Source organism: Vanessa atalanta, chromosome 5 (genome assembly GCF_905147765.1).
Source record: "Vanessa atalanta chromosome 5, ilVanAtal1.2, whole genome shotgun sequence".
NCBI classification, from domain to species: Eukaryota; Metazoa; Arthropoda; class Insecta; order Lepidoptera; family Nymphalidae; genus Vanessa; species Vanessa atalanta.
Window position 1 is genome coordinate 197,305 of NC_061875.1, and position 12,226 is coordinate 209,530.

The 12,226-nt window shown below is 37.4% G+C and overlaps 2 protein-coding genes across 4 annotated transcripts; one reads left to right on the plus strand and one right to left on the minus strand.

Moving 5' to 3' along the window:
* Positions 1–2: 2 nt before the first annotated feature.
* Positions 3–8,927, plus strand: LOC125064437 (carbohydrate sulfotransferase 11). 2 transcript variants are annotated; one of them, XM_047671455.1, is made up of 4 exons: positions 3–130; positions 7,042–7,349; positions 7,434–7,686; positions 7,766–8,514. In XM_047671455.1, exons 2-4 carry the CDS (start codon positions 7,152–7,154, stop codon positions 8,443–8,445), a joined length of 1,131 nt encoding a protein of 376 aa, XP_047527411.1. In that variant the 5' UTR covers positions 3–130; positions 7,042–7,151; the 3' UTR covers positions 8,446–8,514. The 2 variants fall into 2 exon arrangements, with proteins under 2 accessions (XP_047527411.1, XP_047527410.1); XM_047671454.1 differs by lacking the exon at positions 3–130 and having other exon boundaries at positions 6,993–7,686; positions 7,766–8,927.
* On the minus strand, positions 212–11,753 carry LOC125064435 (calcium uptake protein 1 homolog, mitochondrial-like). 2 transcript variants are annotated; one of them, XM_047671443.1, is made up of 11 exons: positions 11,309–11,753; positions 10,973–11,099; positions 10,654–10,813; positions 9,627–9,664; positions 9,243–9,254; positions 8,513–8,627; positions 3,412–3,572; positions 2,667–2,802; positions 2,218–2,323; positions 1,911–2,128; positions 212–1,824 (listed from the first exon to the last, which is right to left on the minus strand). In XM_047671443.1, exons 1-11 carry the CDS (start codon positions 11,530–11,532, stop codon positions 1,670–1,672), a joined length of 1,452 nt encoding a protein of 483 aa, XP_047527399.1. In that variant the 5' UTR covers positions 11,533–11,753; the 3' UTR covers positions 212–1,669. The 2 variants fall into 2 exon arrangements, with proteins under 2 accessions (XP_047527399.1, XP_047527400.1); XM_047671444.1 differs by lacking the exon at positions 9,243–9,254.
* Positions 11,754–12,226: the final 473 nt, after the last annotated feature.

The window sequence follows — 12,226 nt, forward strand, 5'->3', positions numbered from 1 at the left end:
TCGCCGATTCGCAAAAAAATTTCGTTTCCAGTTCGTTGAACCCGATCGCTTCGAGGCGACGTTTCTGGGCTGACATTCCCGTCTTAGCGTTTTGAACCGAGCGATGGCTCCGTTAAACCAGATATGATAGGTTAATATTGTTCAGATTTATCTATTTGCTATCTCGGACGCCGCGGCTGTCCCGTGACACTCTTAGTGGAATCGATTCGAGGAGTTGGAAGTTGTGAACGTAAATTGAAACACTACGAATACTTTTCAATTAATTTATTTCACAAAATTACATGATAGATTATTTTACACCAGAAGTTCGAAACGATGACAGAGCGAGTTATTTTAAAATGTTGCCATATATCATATACACAAAAGTATACCATTATTTATTATATGAGTCTGCTATTAATTTGTTCAAAAACACAAAAAAAAACTTAATACTATGAACACAGAGCAGATCAAATTATTACAATATAATGCCTTTTCACACTCCACATGTAAAAAACAGATACAAATAAAATGAAAAAGGTAAATAATATTAATAATTATAGACTAAAAAATAATAACTATTACAATGATTTGCGTTATATAGTAACAATATTCAAAACAAATTCTTATAATTACTACTTACACAATAAATATACTTTGTATAGCGGTTGTACGGTTACACAATGTTTTGTCGTCTTCTTTCAAATATCACATTACTGATGACGGAAAGAGAAAACACTATAAAACTAAACAGTTACAGTGTTTTTATCTACACAATGTGTTTTTAAGGCCATTATTATTTATTTCGACTAGACGTTTTATATAATTAATATAACATTTAAATAATATGTATAAGCACTTAAACAACATAAAATTAACAAAACATTGTGATGAATTTGTGTTGCTATCCTTTTCAATTCTAAATATTAGACAGAGATAGCAAGTTACTTTCCCGTTAAATATTTATTGTTAATATATATTAGTAAAACTATATAAATATTAAAAGCAACGTCCTGACTGACTATCAGCGCATAGCTTTAAATTATGAGATACAATTACATAACATTCTTAGGAAATCTTTGTTTTATAATAAAGAGGTAACACATGAGCGGGTTGGTGAGTTCCCTATATTTTCTAGTTTGTCCCAATACAGTATGATTGTAGACTACAATCATACATAATTGGAATTCGATAAATATTTGGCGCTGATAACACTCTAATACATATTTTAAAGTATATGTAGGTAAAGCCTTAACCCGTAGTTCTTACAACTCTAAACTAATTTAAGTGATTGAATAAAAAGGTAAGCTTTTAAAAGGCAACCGTTGAATACGAATCCCTAGTTAGTCATAAACACCTTCAATTCATACTATTATATTTATTAGTCGTGTCGTTAGGTTATCGTTAAATAAAGCCTTCCTTTGGTAAACTTGAAATGCATTGAGTTAAGTCGGTAGGATACATAATAATTATATGAGCATATAAACCTTACGATTGATTTTATCGAGTTTTTTAAGCTTAATTTCATTTGAGAAAACTATTGCTAAATGTTCTCGCTGGTTCTTCTCAGCAGAGTCTATATTTTGCTATTCTAGATCAGGAGGTTGGATGACTTTTAATGTAATCTCGTAATTAAAATCGGAGAGAGAGAAACGAACGAGAGCAACGACTCACATCGTTCGGAGAAGTCTCAAAAGTCGAGCAGCGCCGGCTTCGTGTCCCGGGCGCACTTGATCAGCGAATGCATGAGCTTCACGAACCCCGTATCTTTCGGCTTCTCCAGGCCCCGGAGCAGCCGGTTCTTCATCACTGCGACGAATTCCCTGTTGCTCAGCTGCCCGTCCACTGCGAAGGCACAGGCGCGCTTTAACAATGATACGTCCTAACGCGAGGGGGGCGCGGGGGGGCCGGGTGATTGGGGGGTCACTCACGGTTCTCGTCGAAGATGGTGAAGACGACGCGCACGAGGTGCGGCTGCAGCGCCACGCGCGCCACGGTGCGCGCCACGTGGCGCAGCGTGGGCGGGTCGATGGACGCGCCCGCGATGTGGTAGAACGTCAGCGCCGTGTCCACGTCGTTGATGTTGTTCAGCAGGTGGAAGAACTGCAGGTAGTCGTCGCGCGTCACGCCCACGCCGTGGTCGCGGAACCTGCGCACGCAGCGACACGCTAACTGACACGCCCACTGACACGCCCACTGACACGCCCACTGACACGCCGACTGGCGGCGGAGTCTTACATTTTTTTGACGCGTTTGAGCATCCTGGCTTTCTTCTTGGCGGGGTAGCCGGCGTACGCCAGGAGCAGCTCTGCGAAGTCCGCCTCGGTGATCCGTCCGTTTTCATCTGAAAAATTAAACGAAAGAATTTCATATCAACCCGCGTACCGGAACCTCAAATCTTGTATTTAAGCGACTGGAGAGGAAACCTCTCTCCGGCATGGAGCATCTCCAGGGACGTTACTGGACGTTCAGTATAAATACGCTCCAAGTGAGAATGGCGGGGCTTTATACACCAAGTTCACCCTTTCCACTCCTTCTTCCCGAAACTCCTGTTCACTCTCAAGCACTTTAATGCCCACATTTCAGTAAATTTAAACGAGTCAGATATTGTCAGATTCCTAGTTGGTTTATAATTTAATCCGTGGTTTATAATAGAAACATTTCGTGACTGACACGATGAGACCCACCTGGCTGTTTTCTTTGAAATTCGAGGGATAAAATCTCCTTCTGTAGTTGTTGTTGGAAGTCTAGAAACTTTTCAATTGTCAATTTTTCGTTGAGCTTGGGACCAAAGAAGTAAGTTGTCAGCGCCGAGTTTATGCCCTAAAAAAGAAAAATACTACTAAAACGACGACCACAATAAATATAAGGCTATAACTTTATCATCTCGTGCTTGTTATGTATGCGACCACCCTATGGAGGTACATTAGGACATCGCGTTCGCCGAGACCACCGACGCCGGCGCGGTGCCAGCAGCCCTTGCGCAACATCACGCCGCCCAACAACGGACCACACCGATCTTTCTTTATAATTTCTGTGTCTCTTAGAATTAAGAAAAGTATTAATATAAATAATATTATAATATAAATAATATAATAATTGGTTCTGTGGGCATTCTGTGTTACAACCTCAACACATGAAGTAGTCTAATTAAATTAGTATTAATATTTGTAAAATAAGTTTGTGAATTAAAATAAATTCACTTTTAAAGTACTTTCGGTTTTTTTTTAAGTCCTTCGGTTGCGAACGACGTAATTTGTTTGGCGTTGGACGATAAATATTTATACTTTATTCGATTATTTTTACCGAATATAATTAAATGTACTTCTAGCACCGAGTCGGAAGATTCCACCACAAGAACCGTCAAGAAACTAGACTCGTTTGTCTGTCCAGTAATGAGATGGAGATTGGGGGAGATGTGCCGTAGCTTGCCTTGAAGGTGTTGCCGGTGTTGGCGTGGTCGCGGTGGCGCGAGCCGATGCTGCTCTGCTGGCGGATGAGCGCGGCCACCTTCTCGAACTCCTCGCAGTCCACGTCGCCGTCGCCGTTCAGGTCGAACATGCGGAACGCGATTTCGAAGTGTCGACGCGATGCTGAAATCGCCAGTTCATATGTTATACACTTTTATTACGACTTTTATATACATTAACATTCTCGCATTCATCCTATGTTACTCGGTGTTAGGACGTTGTGCAGGCTGAGTAGGTAACAGACACAAGGGTTGTTACGTCTTAGTTTACAAGATTCACCGACCTCTTAAACTAAGACGTTAATTACACCGACCTCTTGAACTAAGACATACATAATTCTTACAGCGCCGATGCCTATACACGTATGACATGTATATGCCGTCCGTCAGAAAATGTATAAAAATTAATTTCGTCATGTCGAGGGTCGCAATACAGTAGCTGTTAATAGAGTATTATTACTGCCGGTTACAACACGCCGCAGTTTTATAATCAAACCACAATTCATTTATTAATTTATTTGTGTCTAACCTTAAAAATAGGTATTTATCACCAATTTCAAACTAAGTGGCCTTGGCGCTACGAGATCACCTTCATCAGGTCGCACAACGTGCAGCACCTTCGCCTTTCGTAAAAATAATATAGGGATAAGACCGACAAAAACATATTGAGTCAAAGTTGACAAAATTAAAATCAAAATATAAGTAAGCCTACTTTATTCAAGTAGGCGTTTACAAGCACTTTTGAATTGTCATTAAGTGAAGCTACCACCGGTTCGGAATACAGATTCTACCGAGAAGAACCGACAAGAAGCTCAGTAGCTACTCTTTTTAAACATTTCACAAAAATACAAAGTCATGTTAGTTAAATACAATTATATATGGATGTAATATATCCTGCCTGGAAGTCAACTAGTATTAGCTCCACGCTTTTTTATCATCTATATAATCTAGTGCAAATGATTTGAATTTATGAAACGACAAAGTTAAAAATGTCTGCAGAATTTTAGTATAGAAACGGATACCTTGCCGCAAGAAGGATTCATTGACTTTGCGGAGTCGGAAACTTGGCGTTATAAGCTTATCCTTACCAGAGTTGATTTTGTTACAATTTTGCGCAATAAAATGTATGAATCTGAGCCTTCTAGCAAAATTATCAAAATAAACATATTCTTGTAATCGGGTATCAAACTTCTACCATATACAACACTTTGTATAACACTTCCCCAAAATCGTGCGTCGGAATTCTAAGCCCAGCCCTTTTATTGCAGCGGTTGCGTTAATACGTAAGTACCAAGAGTAGTTATGATGTCAAAACCTTTTACAAAATTAATCTCAATATAGGCGCGATATTATAATATTTTGCATTTAATCAAATAATTATTTTCGAACCTAAACTATCAATACAAATGTTTTTATTTACATGAGAGTACTTATTCTATGAATGGAAGATGTATTGGTCAGTGTTATTCAGGAAGCTGGTTGAACGGCGCCCTTTAGTGTCTAGGCTGTTAATTAAAAGGCTAATTTAAAAAGTTGGCTGCGACAGCACGCGAAAAATTCTAAGCACTTGAGCAAATGAAATCTGTGTGGTTCTAACTCATGTTCGTTGATGGTTCATGTGTTTTAACCACTGCGCCACCTTGAATCCTATATATAAATATATACTAGCACCCCGCCCCGGCTTCGCACGGGTACACGCTGATAATAAATATACATACTACAGAATGTCTTACAACGTTCACAGCTTTTTTGTCATTAGAAAATACAAACCGCATTTTAAATCTGTAATATCTTCGAAAATATTCATTTAAATTACATGATGTAAAAATGCTGTATGTTTAAAGTAAAGGATTAAATGGTTATTTTGGTTTATCCCTAAGAGATAGGCATATAACATCGCGGACTTATTTGAAGAACTTTTTAGGGTTTACAATACTGTAGTACAATTATGTGATCCATATCGTATGGTTTATTTACGACATCGCTTGAGAAACCTCTAAAATTATCAGTGTTTCTCTACTAGGTATATTGTGCACGTATTATACATATAAAACTTCCTCTTGAATCAATCTATCTATTTAAAAAAACCGCATCAAAATCCGTTGTGTAATTTTATGATTTGTTGATATTTATTGTTATGTATATTTAAATATGCATTTGATGAGTGAAATATATGAATGCAGTACACAATCATACGTTTTACACATGCGAGGAAAGATATAACTTAGCCGTATTTACTATTCGTTTGAACAAGGCCCAAATTGTTTGATAAATAAATGTTGACTTGGTCATATTTAACTTTAATTGTATAAAAATATATTACAAGAGCTAAATTTCTTTCGAATTTTCTGTTTCAATGTGATTTTTTAGTTTTAATTCGTTAAAACTGGCACACTGACCTATTAAAATACTAAGTGGTGTGTCGACGGCGTGCGGCTCAGTTATGTTAATATCTCAGTTAAAACATATTGATTCGCACGCCATCAGCGGCACGCTATATAAATGAAAATTAATAAACTCTTTACACTTAACGGCCCCATTAGGACACCATTGTGGTCCGAAACACGAACAACAAAAAACGCATACGACACGAAAAATTACCCGTATATATATACAAATATTAGTCAAAGGGGCATTGAACAGTGCGGGTCTTTGAAGTGACTAAGTGCCATCGTTACCGAGGAATATATTTTATAGTTTTCAGAAGTCCAGTTTAGGCTGACCACGATTAGTGAGTTGCGGTCGTGTCTGACCGTCAAATACTGACATGTCAAATATTTACTAGTCGTTCAGGTTTTATTAGGTTTGTTTTGTAGTACACCACATTGATTGGCGTAACGTAGTCGAACGTAGCACCGTGCCAAGAGCTCGTCAAAATATACAACTAAAATAAAAAAGCGTCATTGTCTTTTCATATAATTATTTCGTGTTTATAACGTGCTTTTAATTCTTTCGACCGAATGTTCGCCACCCGGTATGACAACAGACCGGGGAGCTTTAACATGAGACTTCTTTTAGCAAATATTAACGATGTTGATGTTATTTTACTTTAAATTGGTCTCAAACTGATATTGTTTACGAGGTGATTAGTTGAGCAATGATGCGTCTTCTTTCAAGAGTCAAATCTATGATGTCAGACAGAGATAAATCAAAGTTTATCTGAACACCGTTAAACAACGTTTAAAAGGTCCAATAAAATATGTACCTACGTCACCATATTAAATATCAAATTGTAATAAATTTAATTGCGTTTAGAAGTTAATGAGTTTCACCATTACCACTAATTACTTCTAATACTTACGCTAGTCGGTATGTCAATATTATTTTTAATGTTACTATTGTAATTTGTGTGTTCTATTTTCTTAAAATACCAAGCTTCAGAATTTAAATACATAATTCATTATGACAAGTACTGAAATAAAAACGCCGTATAGCTAAGTGATTTATCGGCTTCTAGATAAACAGGCAGCTCGGCGGCGGCGGCGAGATCACAAAATCATTAAGTCCGCTCATGCTCCGTGCGCGGAGGCTGCGTCACTCACCCTCGCCGCTCTCGAGTCGCACGGTCAATGAGATACGAAACGTGTAAACAGTGGCGCGAAACATGTTCTAGTTAATAGCAACGACTGATTTCATTTTACGTATTACTTAAACTTATTTTGAAACATTTAAAAACAATTCGCATACCACATGACGCGGCGAAATGATATTCCCTTCGAAACGACTCCGTTCGCGGATAAAAACAAAGGCTTTCCCGTGCCTGCGATGCGGCGCAAAAACATTAACGTTCCTGTTTTGGGCGACACTTTATATTGTTGTCATGAAAATGACTTTATTAAAGAGCAGCGGCAACCAGACGCCGAGGGACTGGTCGATACCTGACAATTACACCAAGTGGCTGGTAAACGAACAATATACTCGTGTGTGGTGTCATTATACGTGTTGTCTTTCAGTTGACGTTTCGATGCTTAAACACAATACACAGTTGCAGGGCCCGGTCTTAGGGGACGATAACGAATCAGATGCGACCGACAACGACTGGCTTGAGCCCGACAATGCCACCGTTATCGAATTGGAGAAACGGGTTGTCAGGGCTCAAGAGGTCTGCCGACAACGATCCCTTCAAACGCAAGATATAAACAGCAAGGAGTTCTTCGTGGATCACGCTCATAATATTGTTTGGTGTAACATATTTAAGGCGGCCAGCTCGTCGTGGTTGTACAATTTCAATATTTTAGGTACAGATATTATTGCAACTAATCGTTTCTACTCACGTTAGTGACATTAATTTGAATAAATCAATTGATATGCTTACAGCTGGCTACGACAAGAAGTTTCTCGCCAGAACGAGACATACGCCTCTAACATTAGCCCGAAAGAAGTTCCCGAGGCCGAGTGAAGAGGAACTCAGAGATACAATAACGACGCCCGGCGTCATCTCGCTGCTGGTGGTGCGAGAGCCATTCGTTCGGTTGTTGTCGGCATACCGGGACAAGTTGGAGAACATAACACCGCCGTATTACAGAAAATTGGCGCGAAAAATCGTGGCGGAACACAGGGAGGCGGCGACGAAAGTCTTGGGGCCGATCAAATCGTTCGGGCCGACGTTTCGCGAGTTCGTCGCGTACCTCATAGCGAGGCACTCGTCGGACCCGGCGCCGTTCGACGAGCACTGGGCGCCCTACCACAAGTTCTGCACGCCGTGCGCCGTCAACTTCACGGTCATCGCCAAGGTGGAGACGCTGTCGCGGGACTCGTCGTTCGTGGTGCAGCGCCTCGGGCTGGGCCACGTGCTGCGGCGCGTCCGCGGCCGCCGCACGCGCCTGCGCACCGTCATGAACAAGTCCCGCGACGGCAGGGACACCGCCGCGCTGCGGAGCCACTACTTCGGCCAGCTCGACGCCCACATGCTCGGCGAGCTCTTGGAAATATACGGCATCGACTTCGACATGTTCGGATATGACGCAGATATTTATCGCCGTTATGTAAGGAAATAAACTATTCACGTACGTTCATGGGTGTTTTTATTTGTAACTGCGGTTAGATCTGACACTGAGCACTTACTCGATAGCACCGTCAGCAAGAAGATGTAATCGCTGAAGGTGATGAGGCCGGAAGATCCCAGCTTGTAGAATATCGAATCCTCGTCTAAATCCAAGTTGAGTCGGTGACTTATGGTCTGTTGAAACAATTCGATCATTTTACTTTTGGCTTTTCTGAAGCGCGATAATTCTAAGCGTAATCTATATGTTATTCATTGGCAAGGCGCATTAAACTATATCATAAATAGTATCTAATATAAATACGTAAATTTTCTAATACTATTCATCTAATTCCCATTCCAAAGGGCCATAAGTGATCTAACGATTATTGGTAAAGGTCAAAGTTCAGTACCGATGCTCTACTAAAATAAATACTACAACTATTTAAGTTCCTGTTGACGGAGGCTGCTACGGAGGCACCGCTATTATTATATAAACCGGCAGATAGAAAAGCATGCTACGTCGGAAGGCTAAGTATTATTAAAGTTTTGAAGCTCCTAATTTTAAATAATTGAAAGTTTCGAGTTCAAGAAATAGTAAAGAAAGCTGGAAAAGAACTACAAATTAAAAATGCTAATAAACCGAAATAAAAGGGGTGTAGGCTAGTTGGTGGAAGGGTACGGAAACTGCCCGCTAATATTGTAACAGCATGGTGGGGTCGAGAGTTCAAAATCTGTGCATATTATTAATAAAATAATATTACAAAGGAGTGAGCGCTAGGTATTTGTGAAGAAGAGGCGAATAGTCAGTACCTCATCGATGTTCTGAAAAGAAGAAACTGGTGTAAAGATAGTGCCCGTGCCAGAGAGAGAGAGAAAAGATAGTATGTCATAAGAATCGTTTTAACCTCTATGTTTAAACACTTTAAATTTAAAACTAAACTATTTAGTAATCACAATTAATGAGAATTTAATGGTTTTATAAATTCTTTTCCTTTATTATAATTTACAAAGTTATTTGTTATAAATTCTTTATACCTGCTTTATAGTTAAATAGATAATTTATATTGAAGTAAAGTAGTAACAACTGGTATTAATATATCTAAACTCTTCAAGGACCGAGCAAGTATTCTTGTGATAAAGTTACTTGCAATTAGCCCCAATACTGCAGGATAATAAAATAAAAGTATCACTTACTTTTGGATCATATCTTCTGTACTGATCGAGTCCTAAGCCTGTAAATACAATCATTATATTAATAAAGGTTTTGATCCACTGACATTTTCTTGAACAATATTCGTAACAGACTTAGTATCCGTGTAACTGCATAGAAGATATTTTATTATTATTGAGAGTTAGTAGAGGCTGCTCCTGTTTCCTAACTGTAATCCAACATGGTAGCTAGAGTGTGACGACTAACAGCTTTACATGCTTTTCAAAGCATGAAAGTGAAGCATTGACAACTTACTAAATTTGTAATTTACTTAGAATTTTATGACAAAACCAAGTAACTTTTACTGTCCGGGTTTTGAACCCAGGACTTTAAGATCTTCTAGTAAATAAAAGGAATGAAATCAAATGAAAGTGGAAGAAGTCCTTTTGTAATATAATACAGAATCAATATAAATAAGAAGTATCCATTAATTATTGTTTACATTTTAAAGACAAATTAGTACATATAGCAGGACCCATAAATAATACTACCATCTGGTTGTTTGACTCCAGGTGTCATGGAACGTAGAAAATCATCTGGAGTCATGAACACCTCGTGCTGATCGTGATGTTGAGCTTGTAGAGTTGCAAAGTAACGAAATACCTTATCGGGCGTCGAGTATTGACGCATTCGGTTTTCATATTCAATTATCTATCCAGCAGCGTCCCAAATAAAAACACAATTATGACAAAATGTTTCCTGTTTACAACATCAGTTACCAGGGCTCAATGCACGAGTGACTCACAAGTTATTCTACCTCAGCGACACAAGCACCATTAAGAACAAACGGGGCTTAACATTTAATATTTCGGATCACATTATAAAGTGGGTCATATTTCTAACAATGCCAGTGACTATGGGTGGAGGTGGTCACTTACCAATATGTCTATTTCCTTTTCTGCTTTCCTAAGCAAAAATAAATAAGGTTCTATTTAAAAATGGAATACATCCAATTGATACTTTGCTTAATTTAAACCATTATAAATATAAAAGCAAAATACATTAAAATACCATCAGGCTGCTTCATGCCAGGCGTTATAGCTCTTAAAAAGTCATCGGGTGTCATAAATACTTCAGTATTTTCTCCATATGTTAACTTAACAGTCGCAAAATATCTGAATATTTTGTCAGGAGTCGAATAAGCTCTCATACGATTTTCATACTCAATTATCTGTCATAACAAAATAAATAAAACAACTTAATTAAAATGTAATAATGAAAACAAAATAAATCAAAATGAAAAATTATAATTTATAGTTATAAAGAAACTGAAAGTATTTAAATCAAAGATAAATCAAACTATTTTAAATATAATGAACATATTATTCACCTTTCTGTCCCTGAATCCAATTTTTTCTTTTCTGTATCTTTTTTTTCTTGTTTCAACTTCATTCTCTGAGTCTGTTTTAGCAACGTCTTCAGCTGCAGTTATAGCTGGAAATACTTGGTATTGCAACCTACACATAATCATTACATTGAATACAACTTTTGACTTTTGCTATAATTGAACTGATTATGTTCTAAATACCTGGACTTTATCTTCTAATACTTTTTCTGATTACATTACATATTTATTTATATTGAAATCTTAAGAAAAAGGAATGTATCTAAGATCACAGTGAAAAATCAGTCTTAAACATACAAAATGTTTATATTATCAACTTACCATATTTTATAAGACGTATATCCCACAACGCCTACAACTAGTGAGTATAAAACATATTTATTAGAATATTTTTGAAAACGGTCATAATTATTGTTTGTCGTATCGTTATGAATTCTTTGTACGCGAGTGGTTATTGGCGTAATAGACTTAGCAATTTCGCCGATGTGTTGAACGTTGCGCACGGCTGATATTTCTTTAGGTATTTTAAGAAGTCGAGAATACATTTTTGTAAGTGGAGCTAGAGCTGTTAACAGTCGAAATACATAGTCAAAAATAAACGTTTAATATTTTATTGTTTGTCAAATTTAAGATCAAGTCCTTTAGCACACTATTCAGGTTACATCCAGGGTATACTTTAAGAAGCACTACATGAATAAAATTTAAAAACAGCAATAACTTTCTTTTAAAAACAGGTTTCGTTCATTTTTCTGAGATGTTCATGACAATTGACATGTGACAATTGACAACATTCAGATTTTAGACGGTCAAATTTATGTTCTCAGACGAATTTTGAAAAATTACATACATTAATAATAAATTTCAAAAAATTAGATATTTTAAATTAGGTATTTAATTTACCAAGACCTGAATATTATACATATATATTAAAACGAGGACCTCGGAATCTGCAGCCTTATAAGCTATCTATTATTTATAAATGTGACAATCACATTTAGTAGTGTAGTACATTTATAAATCACAAATTTATGATCATGTATTTTAATTGACGACAAATATTATCAATATTTAATGTATAAGATGCCTAGAGATTTGAATACTATAGGTACATATTGGAATACTTTAGCAAATAAATTAGTACCAATTTCACGCTTAGTTTACGACCAATCCAGATATGTACTATAATGTATAATTTGTATTGTAAATACCGATATAATTATTAATTGGGCCGTTTTTATA

Excerpts from the sequence above, each read along its gene's own strand:
- LOC125064437 (XM_047671454.1), top strand. The coding sequence starts at position 7,152 with ATGATATTCCCTTCGAAACGACTCCGTTCGCGGATAAAAACAAAGGCT. Across the intron at positions 7,687-7,765 it reads GTACAATTTCAATATTTTAG|CTGGCTACGACAAGAAGTTT; the intron begins GTACAGATATTA and ends ATATGCTTACAG.
- LOC125064435 (XM_047671443.1), bottom strand. The coding sequence starts at position 11,532 with ATGTATTCTCGACTTCTTAAAATACCTAAAGAAATATCAGCCGTGCGC. Across the intron at positions 2,324-2,666 it reads ATTTCAAAGAAAACAGCCAG|ATGAAAACGGACGGATCACC; the intron begins GTGGGTCTCATC and ends TTAATTTTTCAG. Across the intron at positions 2,129-2,217 it reads CTCAAACGCGTCAAAAAAAT|GTTCCGCGACCACGGCGTGG; the intron begins GTAAGACTCCGC and ends CTGCGTGCGCAG.